Raw genomic sequence first — 16,240 nt, 5'->3', positions numbered from 1 at the left:
GCTCGGGTTAAGAGCGGCAGCCAAAGTGTGCATGCGAATAGACAGGGGAAAAGCTCAGGTTACATTTCCCACATAATCCCTGCCCCGCGTGCAGAGGGAAAAAAAACAAGTTTTGAATGGATCAAAAAATTGGTACACCCAATACATTCGATACCCGAACGTTACAATAAAATGTTACAATATATATATATAATTCGCCAACTGTCAGCCGACAGGTGCAGACTTAAGTGGAACAACAGGCTGACTGCCTCGAAACAAGGACCATAAATCCAACAAAAATTGTTCTTCTGTTCAAGTGATTGTTCCTCCACAGGTTCAGTGAGCATAGGCACCGAACCATGGTCTGCTGATTCCCAGAAGGTTTAGATGATCAGGGCACCTCGGTGTGTAGTTCCTTCCCTTCCTCCCTCTCTCTCCCTCTCTCCCTCCCTTGCTCAATGTAGCTCTCGTTAACAAGTAGAAAACGGAAAGTTCTCTTCAACTCTCCCCTCTCCAAAGCTTTCAAAAACAAAGGGTAATAACGGACTGAAATGGCACGGAGTCAGTTTCCACATGTACGCTGACGACACCCAGCTCTACCTCTCCATCACTTCTCTCGACCCCTACTTGGTATCTAAATTGTCAGAATGCTTGTCCGACATCCAGTACTGGACGCGCAGAAATGTTCTCCAATTAAATATTGGGAAGACCGAAGCCATTATCTTTGGTCTTCGCCACAAACTGCGTCCCCTAACCACTGACTCTATCCCTCTCCCTCGCATCAATTGGAGGGTGAACAAGACTGTTCGCAATCAACCTAGGTGTCATATTTGACCTTGAAATGAGTTTCCAGCCACATATCCGTGGCATAACTAAAACCACCTTTTTCCACCTCTAACATTGCCCATCTCCATCCCTGCCTCAGCTCTTCTGCTGCTGAAACCCTCATTCATGCCTTTGTTACCTCTAGACTTGACTACGCCAATTCACTCCTGGCTTGCCTCCCACATTCTACACTATGTATACTTGAGGTCATCCTAAACTCATCAGCCCGTGTACTAATTCACACCAAGTCACGATCACCCATCACACCCCTGTGCTTTCTGACCTACATTGGCTCACGGTTAAACAACGCCTCGATTTCAAAATTCTCATCCTTGTTTACCAATCACTCCATGGCCTTGCCCCTCCCTATCGCTATCTTTTTCAGCCTCACAACCGCACAAGATGTCTGCATTCCTCAAATTCTGGCCCCTTGAACATCCCTCATTATAACTGCTCAACTGTCAGTGGCTGTGCCTTCAGCTGTTTGGGTCCTAAGCTCTGGAACTCCCTCCCTAAATCTCTCGGCTTCTCTATCTCTCTTTCCTCCTTTAAGATGCTCCTTAAAACCTACCTCTTTAAACTAGCTTTTGGTCACCTGCCTTAATTTCTTTTTTTTGCGGCTCGGTGTCAAATTTATCTGTTTTGTCTTGTAACATTGCTGTGAAGCACCTTGGGATGTTTTACTACGTTAAAGGCGCTATATAAATAAAAGTTATTATTAAAAGACTGCTGGCCAGGCCCGGGAGGCCGGCTGGTTGTAGGCAAGCTTAGATACCCTTCTTCCACCAATGTACGTAATGCTTTATCACCTATGCCTTTTACTACAACAGAAATGATTGTGGATTGCTGTTTATGAGTCCAATTCAGCTTGTCGCACCAACCTAATCGGTCATCGGGCTCCTTCAAGAGCCGGTGCTCTGTCTGTCTGAAATCCGAAAACTGTTCCGTTATGAAACATCCCGCAGGGGAGTTCCGTTAACAGATGGGTGCTGCACACAGGCACGGTCCCAAGAGTGCTTTCTTGCGGCCAATCAGGCAATAAAGACGTTGTGCAACTCGACACACACATCGTTTATATATAGAGATGAGGACAGTAATAAATTAATACTAGTTTATTAGTATATAAACTAATGATATATGCCAATGATGTTAGCTGTCAGTTGGTAGCACTCACACCTGAGTCAGAAGGCTGTGCTTCAAGTCCCACTCCAAAGACTTGAGCACAAAATCTATGCTAATACTTCAGTGCAGTACTAAGGGAGTGCTGCATTGTTGGAGGTGCTATCTTTCAGATGAGACATTAAACCGCGGCCCCATCTGTCCTCTCAGGTGGGCATATTTCGAATGGCAGTATTTTGAAGCAAAGCCGAGCATCCTGGCCATATTTATCCCTTAACCAACATCATTAAAACAGATTATCTTAGCATTATCACATTGCTATTTGTGGGAGCTTGCGGAGCACAAATTGGGTGCTGCATTTCCTATATTACACTTCAAAAGTACTTAATTGGCTGCAAAGCGCTTTGGGATGTCTTGAGGTTGTGAAAGGTGACATGAATAAAAGTTCTTTCTTTACACGAATAGCTTGCATGACTTTCCATATATCCAAATTCCTTCCAATAACATTTTAGAACGCATTAAACATAGATTCGCAGTGCTCAATTATTATATTATATTATATAGTGTCATACATTACATTCCTCTTCAATATACAACTGATTTTCCACAATCTCTGTATTTATGCAGTAACACACAAAATGTCATAATGATACGAGAACTGTATTTTAGAGATCATTTGCATCAATAAAGCAAGCTATGGCAGATTAAACAATTTAGTACTGTAGTGGCACATCAAGCCACACACTGACTGCTGGCAAATAAATTCTTAATTTAAGCCATGAAACTGAATCATCAGACAAACTCGTCCATTTAAATCAGGATACTCAAACTTTGCCTTTGTGTATCTCGGACATTATATAAATCCACGTTCCCATAAATTTGCATATTTCACGTTGATGGTACCAACAGATTTAGGATTTAATTCGCCAATAAGTTAACAGTGCTAAGAACAACTCTTTCCCAACTTCCATGAGCACTACATTTAAACATTACAAACTAGTGAAAAATCACTAAACAAAAAACAGAACTGAGCTGCCTAGGCTTCAAGGGCCAAATTACAACAGTTTGGGTGTTACACTGGACCCATGGGACATAGTTTGGGCATCCCTAATTTGAATAGAAACATAGGGCCCAAATTTGGCCCACCCATTTTTTTCGGCACACTCACCGGAGATCCGTCAACTTTCTAGGGTGAAAACGGCGCCGAAGAGATCTCCTCGGATTCTGGCCGCTCTGTGGCCTCTCCCATGGCTTGGCGCGGCATGGTCTGTCCATTTGGGGGCGGAGCTAAGGCCCTGCGCGAAAAACAGTGCCAGCAGCTCAACGCATGCGCACTGGAGGTTTCGCACATGCGCAGTAGCTCCTGCCCCCAGCTGTGCTGCAGCGTGAGACCCGATGCGTCCTGCCCCTATCCCGGGCCGAGTGGCATCAGGACGGCGCCGGGCAGTCAGAGAGAGATAGAGTCAGAGTCCTCGAGAGAGTCGGAGTCCGAGAGAGAGAGAGAGAATCTGAGTCCTCGAAAGAGAGTCGGAGTCAGAGGGAGAGTTGGAGAGGAGGCAGAGTCGGCCCGCTGACTTCCTGGGCCGAGTTAGGAAGGCAGGACTTAAGTTTTATTTTTTATTTATTACTGATGGTTTTTATGCTTCTTGAATGCTGTTGTGAAGGTGTTTAATGCTTTGCAAGATCCTCTCGGCTTCCCTTCCCCCCCCCCCCCCATCTCTGGCTACCTGCGCTGATTTCTTAACTTTCCGCAAGGGTTTTCTGTGTTTCTGTGCGGCCACAATTGGCCACATAAACTGGTCCAAGTTAGTTTGGAGCAATTATTATCTGTCCAAACTGGTTTAAATGGCCAAAACAGGCGTAGGTGGCTGGTAACGCCCCCTTTTGAAAAAAAAAACGAAACTAAAAAAAATCCTAACTCACTTACACTGATGCAAATTGAATGTGCAGAAGAGGGATTTTTAAGATACTCCAGAAAAATCAAGTTGCTCCAAAAAAAATGGAGCAACTCCTGGGCAAATTTGGGCCCATAGAAACATGAATGGATTCAAACTCTCAACGGCGTAAGTCAACGCCACATAACTCAAGTATAAAAATCACACGCTTAACAGAACCACCCTCCACATAACTGAATGGTTTTAATTTTCAAAGGTCTACATTTTAGCTGAGCATAAACAAGTAGATAACAGATCACTTCAGAAAGAGTCTTAATCTTGGTGCAAAGATCGTACCACAGTTTTCAAAGGGCTACACCCAGCAAAGTTCAATTCTCAAGAGTATTATGCATTCACTTATCAGACAGACATCAATGACTTTACCACAAGCGTCGTAATACTGGCTGAATACCTATAGGTTCATTTCTAGGTCAATCTTGTTTTGTTTACCATCAGATACGTTAACCCTCTATTCAACAATTTTCCTTAAAACAAAAAATGTAATTAACTCAATTAAAAAGGAAACTTAGTATTTTTGGATGCATAAAACATAGAACAGAATTTAGAACATTGCGCATTTATGTAACGTACAATGAAGGTTACATGCACAATATTGTACTTATGATTTTAAGTAGCAGAAAGAGTCCCTAAGCTGTGTTGGAACTGCAATTTAAGTTTTATTTGCAAGTTGTGAAAATAAGTGGATATTAAGAGAATCAAGGGATATGGGGATAGTGCAGGCAAGTGGAGTTGGGGTCGAAGACCAGCCATGATCTTATTGAATGGCGGAACAGGTTTGAGGGGCCAAGTGGCCTACTCCTGCTCCTATTTTTAGTGCACAATGGAAAATGAAATATTAATCACTTTCAAGAAATGGAATTCCACTAAATATCTATAATTATGGATCAAGCTTTAAAAAAAAAGTACTCTTGCAAAAAAGACAGTAACACCTTCCGAGAACGCATAATTCTTAACACTTCAATTTTCCCCGCAGTTAAAATTTGTTGAATTTTACTGTTTAGACTCCTGAAGCAAAATGTACAAACAAGACAAATATAAGATATAACTAAGTGAAAAAGACCGTAAAATTACATTAGCTCATCTCCCAAGGTGTTGTTCACAGCAAGTTGAAAGATATAGGCCTGGAATTTGTGGTCAGTGGCGAATCAAAGGAGGTCGCCGCTGCCCCTGAAGTAAGCTTCGCACAAAGATCCCGCCACCTCTATGGCGAGAAATTCGAGCTTTCCAACGCATAATTGAAATCAACGGAAATTAATGGGGACTCCAAGCGAAGAGTTGCTGTGACATCACGTCATCCTCGACTCGAGGGACTGCCTATGATTATGATGCATTTTGATTGGCTGCTTAGACAGTTTGTTGATGTCACAGCAACTCTTCGCTGGGAGTCCCCATTAATTTCTGTTGATTTCAATTATGCGTTGGAAAGCTCGAATTTCTCACCCCAGAGGTGGTGGGATCTTTGTGTGAAGCTTACTTCAGGGGCAGCGGCGACCTCCTTGGATTCGCCACTGACCACAAATTCCAGGACTATTATCTTCCAACTTGCTATGAACAACACCGTGGGAGATGATGCTAATGTCATTTTACGGTCTTTTTCACTTAATTAGATCCTATATTTGTCTTGTTTGCACATTTTGCTTCAGGAGTTTAAACAGTAAAATTCAACAAATTTTAACTGCGGGGAAAATTGAAGTGTTAAGAATTCTGCGTTCTAGGAAAGTGTTACTGTCTTTTTTGCAAGAGTACTTTTTAAAAAAAAAAACCTTGATTCATAATTATAGATATTTAGTGGAATTCCATTTCTTGAAAATGATTAATATTTGAATATTGTGTACAGTTTTGGTCTTCTAATCTGAGGAAGGACATTCTTGCTATTGAGGGGGTGCAGCGAAGGTTCACCAGACTGATTTCTGGGATGACAGGACTGACATATGAAGAAAGATTGGATCGACTAGGCTTGTATTCAATGGAATTTAGAAGAATGAGAGAAGATCTCATAGAAACATATAAAATTCTAACAGGATTGGACAGGTTAGATGCAGGAAGAATGTTCCCGATGTTGGGGAAGTCCAGAACCAGGGTCACAGTCTAAGGATAAGGGGTAAGCCAATTTAGGACCGAGATGAGGAAAAACTTCTTCACTCATTTGTGGGCATGTGGAATTCTCTACCACAGAAAGTTGTTGGGACCAGTTTGTTAGATATATTCAAAAGGGAGTTAGATGTGGCCCTCATGGCTAAAGGGATCAAGGGGTATGGAGAGAAAGCAGGAAAGGGGTACTGAATGGTGGTGCAGGCTCGAAGGGCCTACTCCTGCACCATTTTCTATGTTTCTATATTTCCACGCCAAAAGGTTCACAGGTGTTTCAATGAAGGACCTAATATTCCAGGTCCCAAACTAAATCTTGAAAGATGCCTGTGCGTAAATTTTTTTAACGTGTGGTGGCCGTTGCACACCAGCCACCACACGGGCTTGACAGAGCTAGGTCTTGGTCCAGTGGCAAGGGTTATCCAAGACCAGCTCTGCTGCACGGACTTTTCACACACAGCAAACCAGGATGTGGGTAAGCTCTTGAAATTCTAACTTTTTAAAAATGTAAGCAAGAACAAAATAACAATTGGGGCTCTCACATGAGCATCAGCGAGACCAGCTGAGCAGCGGGGAGTACAAAAGCAGCTAGGCTGGGAGCGGTAACAACGGATCTGGGAGGGTAAGAAGTTAAAAGAAATCAAAAGTGTGATGTCACAGGCAAGCAGGGAAGTGATTGGTTGGTGAGTATTTCTCTGTTTTCTTGGGCATTGGTTTAAATTAACAGCTGGGATTAAAAACTAAACATTAAAAACTTGAAAACTTAATTAATGAAATACATTAGAGATTGGCAGGCAATGTGTTACTGCTGCAACATGTGGGAGCTGGTGGACACCATTGATGTCTACAGCGACCACATCTGCAGTAAGTGTTGGTTGCTCGAAGAACTTCGACTCTATGTTGATGAGCTGGAGACCACCGAGCTGCAGACACCGCAACACATCAGGGAGGGGGAGAGTTACCTGGACACTATGTTCCAGCAGAGAGTCACACCCCTTAAGTTAAATAATTCAAATTTGGTCCATGGTCAGGGACAGGAGGGTGTGATTACGAGTGAGGAAGGTATAAGGACTCAAGAGGTAGTGATGGAGGAACCTCAGCGCTTGTCTAACAGGTACAAGATTCTTGATCCCTGTGTGGACGAGGGCAGGGACTGCAGGGAGACTGAGCAATCTAACCACAGCACAGTGGTACAGAGGGGCTATACAAGTGGGGGGAGTAAAGGGAAATGTGGTAGTGGTAGGGGACAGTATAGCTAGGGGGATAGATACTGTTCTCTGCAGCTGAGAGAGTGAGTCCCGAAAACTGTGTTGCTTGTCCGGTGCCAGGGTTAAGGACATCTCCTCTGGGCTGTAGAGGAGCTTGGATAGGGAGGGGAAAGATCCAGTTGTCGTGGTCTACGTAGGTACCAATGACATAGATAGAACAAAGAAAGAGATTCTGCTGAGGGAGTATGAGCAGCTAGGGGCTAAATTAAAAAGCAGAACCACAAAGATAATAATCTCTGGATAACTACCCGAGCCACGAGCAAATTTTCACAGGGTAAATAAGATTAGACAGATGAACACGTGGCTCAAAGACTGGTGTGGGAGAAATGAGCTTCGATTCATGGGGCACTGGCATCAGTACTGGGGGAAGAGGGAGCTGTTCCATTGGGACGGGCTTCACTTAAACCATGCTAGGACTAGTGTCCTGGCAAATTGAATAACTAGGGCTGTAGAGAGGGCTTTAAACGAAACTAAATAGGGAGGAAGGGGGAAAGAGGGTTCAGGTGAGTGGAAATTTAAAAAGTCAAAGAGCAAGGAGAATCCAATAGAGCACGGGGAAATGATAACCAGAGTCTAACAGGAAGGAACAGAACATATAAAAATAAGAGTATATCAGAAAGTGGGGTCAGAGCAGGGAAAAATGGTAAAGACAAAATTAAAAGCTCTTTATCTGAATGTACGCAGCATTCGTAACAAGATAGATGAGTTGACGGCACAAATAGATATAAATGGGTATGATCTGATAGCCATTACAGAGATGTGGTTGCAAGGTGACCAAGGAAGGGACCTGAATATTCAGGTGTATCTGACAATTCGGAAGGATAGACAGTAAGGAAAAGGAGGTGGGGTAGCCTTGTTAATTAAGGATGCGGTCAGTTCAATAGTGAGAAATTATATTGGCTCTGAAGATCAAGATGTATAATCAGTTTGGCTGGAGATAAGAAATAATAAGGGGAAGACGTCACTGGTGGGCATAGTCTATAGGCCCCCTAACAGTAGCTACACTATTGGATAGAGTATAAATCAACAAATAATGGAGGCTTGTAAGAAAGGTACGGCAATAATCATGGGCGATTTTAATCTTCATATTGATTGGACAAAGCAAATTGGCCAGGGTAGCCTTAGAAACATAGAAAATAGGTGCAGGAGTAGGCCATTCGGCCCTTCGAGCCTGCACCACCATTCAAGGAGTTCATGGCTGAACATGCAACCTCAGTACCCCATTCCTGCTTTCTCGCCATACCCCTTGATCCCCCTAGTAGTAAGGACTATATCTAACTCCTTTTTGAATATATTTAGTGAATTGGCCTCAAAAAACTTTGTGGTAGAGAATTCCACAGGTTCACCACTCTCTGGGTGAGTAAGTTTCTCCTCATCTCAGTCCTAAATGGCTTACCCCTTATCCTTCGACTGTGACCCCTGGTTCTGGACTTCCCCAACATTGGGAACATTCTTCCTGCATCTAACCTGTCGAAACCTGTCAGAATTTTAAACGTTTCTATGAGATCCCCTCTCATTCTTCTGAACTCCAGTGAATACAAGCCCAGTTGATCCAGTCTTTCTTGATATGTCAGTCCCGCCATCACGGGAATCAGTTTGGTGAACCTTCGCTGCACTCCCTCAATAGCAAGAATGTCCTTCCTCAAGTTAGGAGACCAAAACTGTACACAATACTCCAGGTGTGGCCTCACCAAGGCCCTGTACAACTGTAGTAACACCTCCCTGCCCCTGTATTCAAATCCCCTCGCTATGAAGGCCAACATGCCATTTGCTTTGTACCTGCATGCCAGCCTTCAATGACTGATGTACCATGACACCCAGGTCTCATTGCACCTCCCCTTTTCCTAATCTGTCACCATTCAGATAATAGTCTGTCCCTCTGTTTTTACCACCAAAGTGGATAACTTCACATTTATCCACATTATACTTCATCTGCCATGTATTTGCCCACTCAACTAACATATCCAAGTCACTCTGCAGCCTCATAGCATCCTCCTCGCAGCTCACACTGCCACCCAACTTAGTGTCATCCGCAAATTTGGAGATACTACATTTAATCCCCTCGTCTAAATCATTAATGTACAATGTAAACAGCTGGGGCCCCAGCACAGAACCTTGCGGTACCCCACTAGTCACTGCCTGCCATTCTGAAAAGTACCCATTTACTCCTAATCTTTGCTTCCTGTCCGACAACCAGTTCTCAATCCATGTCAGCACACTACCCCCAATCCCATGTGCTTTAACTTTGCATATTAATCTCTTGTGTGGGACCTTGTCGAAAGCCTTCTGAAAGTCCAAATATACCACATCAACTGGTTCTCCTTTGTCCACTCTACTGGAAACATCCTCAAAAATTCCAGAAGATTTGTCAAGCATGATTTCCCTTTCACAAATCCATGCTGTCAGGCTGACTGGTCTATAATTCCCTGTTTTCTCTCTCCCTCCTTTTTTAAAAAGTGGGGTTACATTGGCTACCCTCCACTCGATAGGAACTGATCCAGAGTCTATGGAATGTTGGAAAATGACTGTCAATGCATCCGCTATTTCCAAGGCCACCTCCTTAAGTACTCTGGGATGCAGTCCATCAGGCCCTGGGGATTTATCGGCCTTCAATCCCATCAATTTCCCCAACACAATTTCCCGACTAATAAGGATTTCCCTCAGTTCCTCCTTCTTACTAGACCCTCTGACCCCTTTTATATCTGGAAGGTTGTTTGTGTCCTCCTTAGTGAATACCGAACCAAAGTACTTGTTCAATTGGTCTGCCATTTCTTTGTTCCCCATTATGACTTCCCCTGATTCTGACTGTAGGGGACCTACGTTTGTCTTTACTAACCTTTTTCTCTTTACATATCTATAGAAACTTTTGCAGCCTTGAGGAAGAGTTCATTGGGCCCAAATTTCCCCATGAGTTGCATCGTTTTTATTGGTGTAACTTGATTTTTCTGGTGTATCTTTTTAATTGCAAACATGGCCATTTAATTTGTGCCAGTGTAAGTGAATTAGTTAGGTTTTTTGGTTAGGTCAGTTTTTTTTTCCCCAAAAGGGGACGTTCCCAGCCACTTACACCATTTATGCCAATTTGGCCAGAAAAAAGTTGTACTAAACTAACTTAGTGCAGCGTATGTGTCCACTTTTGTCCACACAGAAAGACTTTACTTACAGTTAAGAAATCAGCGCAAGTAACTACATTTAAAGCACCACCACGCACCAAACAAAGCACAAAAAGTAATAAGCAATTAATTAGCAAATAAAATAGAAGGAACCCTGCCCCCAAAGCACCAAGACCGAAGTAATAAGCAATCAATAAATAATAAAAAAACAGAAGGATCTCTGCACCCTTTGAGGTGGGGGGGGGGAGGGGAAACAGAGAGGTGTGGGGGGGAAACAGAGAGGTGGGGGGGGAAACAGAGAGGTGGGGGGGGAAACAGAGAGGTGGGGGGGGAAACAGAGAGGTGGGGGGGGAAACAGAGAGGTGGGGGGGGGAAACAGAGAGGTGGGGGGGGAAACAGAGAGGTGGGGGGGGAAACAGAGAGGTGGGGGGGGGGAAACAGAGAGGTGGGGGGGAAACAGAGAGGTGGGGGGGGAAACAGAGAGGTGGGGGGGGAAACAGAGAGGTGGGGGGGGAAACAGAGAGGTGGGGGGGAAACAGAGAGGTGGGGGGGGAAACAGAGAGGTGGGGGGGAAACAGAGAGGTGGGGGGGGAAACAGAGAGGTGGGGGGGGAAACAGAGAGGTGGGGGGGGAAACAGAGAGGTGGGGGGGGGAAACAGAGAGGTGGGGGGGGGAAACAGAGAGGTGGGGGGGAAACAGAGAGGTGGGGGGGGGAAACAGAGAGGTGGGGGGGGAAACAGAGAGGTGGGGGGGGAAACAGAGAGGTGGGGGGGGAAACAGAGAGGTGGGGGGGAAACAGAGAGGTGGGGGGGGAAACAGAGAGGTGGGGGGGGAAACAGAGAGGTGGGGGGGAAACAGAGAGGTGGGGGGGGGAAACAGAGAGGTGGGGGGGGAAACAGAGAGGTGGGGGGGGAAACAGAGAGGTGGGGGGGGAAACAGAGAGGTGGGGGGGGAAACAGAGAGGTGGGGGGGGAAACAGAGAGGTGGGGGGGGAAACAGAGAGGTGGGGGGGGAAACAGAGAGGTGGGGGGGGAAACAGAGAGGTGGGGGGGGAAACAGAGAGGTGGGGGGGGGAAACAGAGAGGTGGGGGGGAAACAGAGAGGTGGGGGGGGAAACAGAGAGGTGGGGGGGGAAACAGAGAGGTGGGGGGGGAAACAGAGAGGTGGGGGGGGAAACAGAGAGGTGGGGGGGAAACAGAGAGGTGGGGGGGAAACAGAGAGGTGGGGGGGAAACAGAGAGGTGGGGGGGAAACAGAGAGGTGGGGGGGAAACAGAGAGGTGGGGGGGAAACAGAGAGGTGGGGGGGGAAACAGAGAGGTGGGGGGGGAAACAGAGAGGTGGGGGGGAAACAGAGAGGTGGGGGGGGGAAACAGAGAGGTGGGGGGGGAAACAGAGAGGTGGGGGGGGAAACAGAGAGGTGGGGGGGAAACAGAGAGGTGGGGGGGGAAACAGAGAGGTGGGGGGGGAAACAGAGAGGTGGGGGGGAAACAGAGAGGTGGGGGGGGAAACAGAGAGGTGGGGGGGGAAACAGAGAGGTGGGGGGGGAAACAGAGAGGTGGGGGGGGAAACAGAGAGGTGGGGGGGGAAACAGAGAGGTGGGGGGGGAAACAGAGAGGTGGGGGGGAAACAGAGAGGTGGGGGGGGGAAACAGAGAGGTGGGGGGGGAATGAGAGAGGTGGGGGGGAAAGAGAGAGGTGGGGGGGAAAGAGAGGTGGGGGGAAAGAGAGGTGGAAGATGGGGGGGAAAGAGAGGTGGGGGGGAAAGAGAGGTGGGGGGGAAAGAGAGGTGGGGGGGAAAGAGAGGTGGGGGGGAAAGAGAGGTGGGGGAGAAAGAGAGGTGGGGGGGAAAGAGAGGTGGGGGGGAAAGAGAGGTGGGGGGAAAGAGAGGTGGGGGGGAAAGAGAGGTGGGGGGGAAAGAGAGGTGGGGGGGAAAGAGAGGTGGGGGGGAAAGAGAGGTGGGGGGGAAAGAGAGGTGGGGGGGAAAGAGAGGTGGGGGGGAAAGAGAGGTGGGGGGGAAAGAGAGGTGGGGGGGAAAGAGAGGTGGGGGGGGGAAAGAGAGGTGGGGGGGAAAGAGAGGTGGGGGGGAAAGAGAGGTGGGGGGGAAAGAGAGGTGGGGGGGGAAAGAGAGGTGGGGGGGGGAAGAGAGGTGGGGGGGGAAAGAGAGGTGGGGGGGGAAAGAGAGGTGGGGGGGGAAAGAGAGGTGGGGGGGAAAGAGAGGTGGGGGGGGAAAGAGAGGTGGGGGGGGAAAGAGAGGTGGGGGGGGAAAGAGAGGTGGGGGGGGAAAGAGAGGTGGGGGGGGAAAGAGAGGTGGGGGGGGGAAAGAGAGGTGGGGGGGGGAAAGAGAGGTGGGGGGGGGAAAGAGAGGTGGGGGGGGAAAGAGAGGTGGGGGGGGAAAGAGAGGTGGGGGGGGAAGAGAGGTGGGGGGGGGGAAAGAGAGGTGGGGGGGGGGGAAAGAGAGGTGGGGGGGGGGAAAGAGAGGTGGGGGGGGGAAAGAGAGGTGGGGGGGGAAAGAGAGGTGGGGGGGGAAGAAGAGGTGGGGGGGGGAAAGAGAGGTGGGGGGGGAAAGAGAGGGGTGGGGGGGGAAAGAGAGGTGGGGGGGAAAGAGAGGTGGGGGGGGAAAGAGAGGTGGGGGGGGAAGAGAGGTGGGGGGGGGAAAGAGAGGTGGGGGGGAAGAGAGGGGGGGGGAAGAGGAGGGGGGGGGAAGAAGGGGGAGGAGGAAGGAAGAGAGAGAGGGGGGGGGGGGGGGAAGAAGAGAGGGGGGGAGAGAGGTGGGGGGGGGGGTGGGGGAGCGGGTGGCGGGGGGGGGGGGGGGGGGGGGGTGGGTGGGAGCAGAGGGCAGGTTCGGTCCGGGTCTGGGTGGGGAGAGAGCGGGAGTCAAGTCGGGTGGTAGCCTTATCCACGCAGCCCCAGTGAGGCCATTCGGCCAGGGCTAGGGGCTGCGTGCTTCGGGCCCCTCCCTTTTGGGCGCCTGGAGCTACTGCACATGCGCACCCACTGTAGCGCGCATGTGCAGTGGTCCCAGCACTGTTTTCAGCGCAGGGTCCTGGCTCCGCCTCCCACAGCTCGTGCTGCGCTGCGCCCAGCTCCAGAGGACCTGCAGGGAGCCGGAGAATAGGTAAGTTTTTTTTTTAGGCGCACTTTGTGGCGCGAAAAACGGGCATCTAGGTCGTTGCTGCGCCGTTTTCGGCGCGGCCCGAAACTTGGGCCCTATGATTCTACACTCCCAGGATCTGACCAAGCAAACAGACCCATGTATAAAACAATGCCTGCAGTCAAAAATAGTAAGCCTTCACTGGTCAACAATATGGTGAAGATGGACAAGTGAAGCTCACCATTTAGGTGCCTCTGATTGCAACAGTGCAGTTAGTTTCTTTAGGCTCCATTCCCACTCCACAGTCACTTTTGATTCTCACCTCTTGTCTCTCCCCCAGCTTCTAACTCTTACCATGATCTACCTTTCATCGCTTATGATCTACCTTTCATCCCTGCCCTCCTGCTAAGATTCTAATCTAACTCTAATCCCCCAACCTCAAACATGAACTAACTTTCCCCTTGGCTCCAATCTCTAACTGTTTATGTATTTTCAAAGACCCTTGCTGTTTCCCCCTTCCCTGGTAACCTCCTTCTAACTTCTCCCATGGTCTTTAACAGGACTAACCTTCCTCTCCTACGACCCTGCTCTATCTATGACCTATTTGGTCTCCATTACCCTATGTCCAATCATTCCCAACCCTTCAAACCAATTTGACCTGGTGTGCATTTGGTCTCTAATGAACAATACCACAGGAAATCATCTAGTTGTAGAAAAGAAGCATTAAATTGTTACTGCGAAAACAGCAAATGAAGTTAAGACACATGGGTATTGGTAAGAGGAGATAAAACAAGTGTGAAATAAGAAAGAAAAAATTATAATTTCAGTGCAATATCGAAATATAAACATGGTAGAGCAGACGATCATTAACCATTATGTAATGCTGTTTTATTACAAAAATATCTATGGCATTATGGTATGCACAGCAAACACAAAAAGGGAAAATCTTGCTTGACCAAACTTATTGAATTTTTTGACGAAGTAAGAGAGAGAGGAGAGAGAGTAGACAATGGTAATGCAGTAGAGGCAATTTAGTTAGATTTTCAAAAGGCCTTCGATAAGGTACCCCATAATAGACTAATGAATAAGGTCAGAGAATGCGGAGTCAGGGGACAAGTAGCAGTATGGATTGCAAGCTGGCTTCAAGACAGAAAGCAGAGAGTGGGAGTAAAGGGTAGCTATTCACAGTGGCAGAAGGCGAGTAGTGGTGTTCTACAAGGATCAGTGCTGGGATCACTGCTGTTCACAACTTACATCAACGATTTAGACTTTGGAATCAAAAACACAATTTCTAATTTTGCAAGTGATACCAAATTTGGGGGGGGGGGGGAAAAGATTGTCAATACTGAGGAGGACTGCAACAAATTACAGGAGGAAATGAATATACTTGCAGAATGGGCAAATAATTGGCAAATGAAGTTCAACACAGATAAATGCAAGGTAGGAAAAAGGTGGTCACTTATTACTTGGAAGTTGCTCGTCTAGATGGGGTAGAGGAACAAAGGGATCTTGGAGTACAAATAAACAAATCACTAAGTTGCGATATAGGTTAGCAAGGCCATTAAAAAAAAGCAAACCAAGCACAGGATTTATTTCTAGAGGGATAGAATTGAAAAGTAAGGAAGCTATGCTAATCCTATATCAAACCTTGGTTAGACCACACTTAAGAGTACTGCATACAGTTCTGCTTGCCATATAAAAAGAATATAGAGGCACTGGAGAGGGTGCAGAAGATTTACAAGAGTGATACCAAAAATGTGAGGGTATACACATCAGGAAAGGATGAACAGGCCGAAAAAAGGCTGAGGGTGATCTAATAGAGGTCTTTAAAATTATGAAAGGTTTTGACAGAGTGAATACAGAGATAATGTTTCCACTTGTGGGGAAGAGTAAAACTAGAGGCCACCAATATGATAGTCCCACCAAGAAATCCAATAGAGAATTCAGAAGAAACTTCTTTACCCAATGAGTGGTGAAAATGTGGAACTCGCTACCACAGGGAGTGGTTGAAGTGAATAGTATAGATGCATTTAAGGGAAGGCTGGACAAGCAAATGAGGGAGATGGGAATTGAGGGTTATGCTGATAGGTTTAGATGAGGAAAGACAGGAGGATATTTGAGTGGAGCAAAAATTCCTGTATGGGCTAGTTGGGCCAAATGGCATGCTTCTGTGCCGTATATCCTATGTTTGCAAAAGTTACTTGCCTCAAGATGCCCGAATAATTGAATTTGTTTTAAAATCAAACATTCACCAATTTCTAACATTCTTACCTCAAAAATAAAGAGGATAGAATCCAATTCTTCCCTCTGTGATTTGTGACCTGGAACAACATCAAATACATCAAATTAGCTTGCATGGTATTTGTAAATTAAGATTTACTAGCTACTAAATATTTTACTCTGCCAGCATCCAACTGTGTAACATAAAAAGATCTAATTATGGCACAAAGTTTTGGCCTCAAGAAACTAGGCAGCATTTTCCTTTTGTATACTATTGGATGGATTTAAATTTTCATTAAATCTGCTAACCATTGCCAGAATGCCACATATGCATGGGAAATTAGATTTATTGTGCAGAAGTAAACACATAGTGCAAACTTCTACACATTTATGCTGTTCAGAAGGGTTTTGCAGACCCATTTTTTGAGCCATTAAAATAGCAGAGCAATACATTGTACAATACCTATTTGAAAGTTACAGCAATAATTCAACAGTTTCATTAAGCAAAGCCAGAAGAATAGGTGATATAGTAAGTGGAATACTCTGCATTTCTGTAGTGCCAGGGATTGTGTTAGCGGGCAAC

At 46.6% G+C, this 16,240-nt stretch overlaps 1 protein-coding gene across 8 annotated transcripts in view; it reads right to left on the bottom strand.

Moving 5' to 3' along the window:
* The window catches only part of ralgapa1 (Ral GTPase activating protein catalytic subunit alpha 1), a 298,072-nt gene that overhangs the window by 250,986 nt on the left and 30,846 nt on the right, over nucleotides 1-16,240 (bottom strand). For all 8 annotated transcript variants that reach the window (XM_070879109.1, XM_070879113.1, XM_070879112.1 and 5 more), the window contains exon 3: nucleotides 15,709-15,758. In XM_070879109.1, coding sequence (XP_070735210.1) covers nucleotides 15,709-15,758 — 50 coding nt within the window. The remainder of the gene's footprint in view (nucleotides 1-15,708; nucleotides 15,759-16,240) is intronic.

This window comes from Pristiophorus japonicus, chromosome 4 (assembly GCF_044704955.1).
Source record: "Pristiophorus japonicus isolate sPriJap1 chromosome 4, sPriJap1.hap1, whole genome shotgun sequence".
In the NCBI taxonomy this organism is placed as follows: domain Eukaryota; kingdom Metazoa; phylum Chordata; class Chondrichthyes; family Pristiophoridae; genus Pristiophorus; species Pristiophorus japonicus.
Note: the sequence above shows the minus strand (reverse complement) of the source record. Positions and strands in the feature narration are given on the sequence as shown.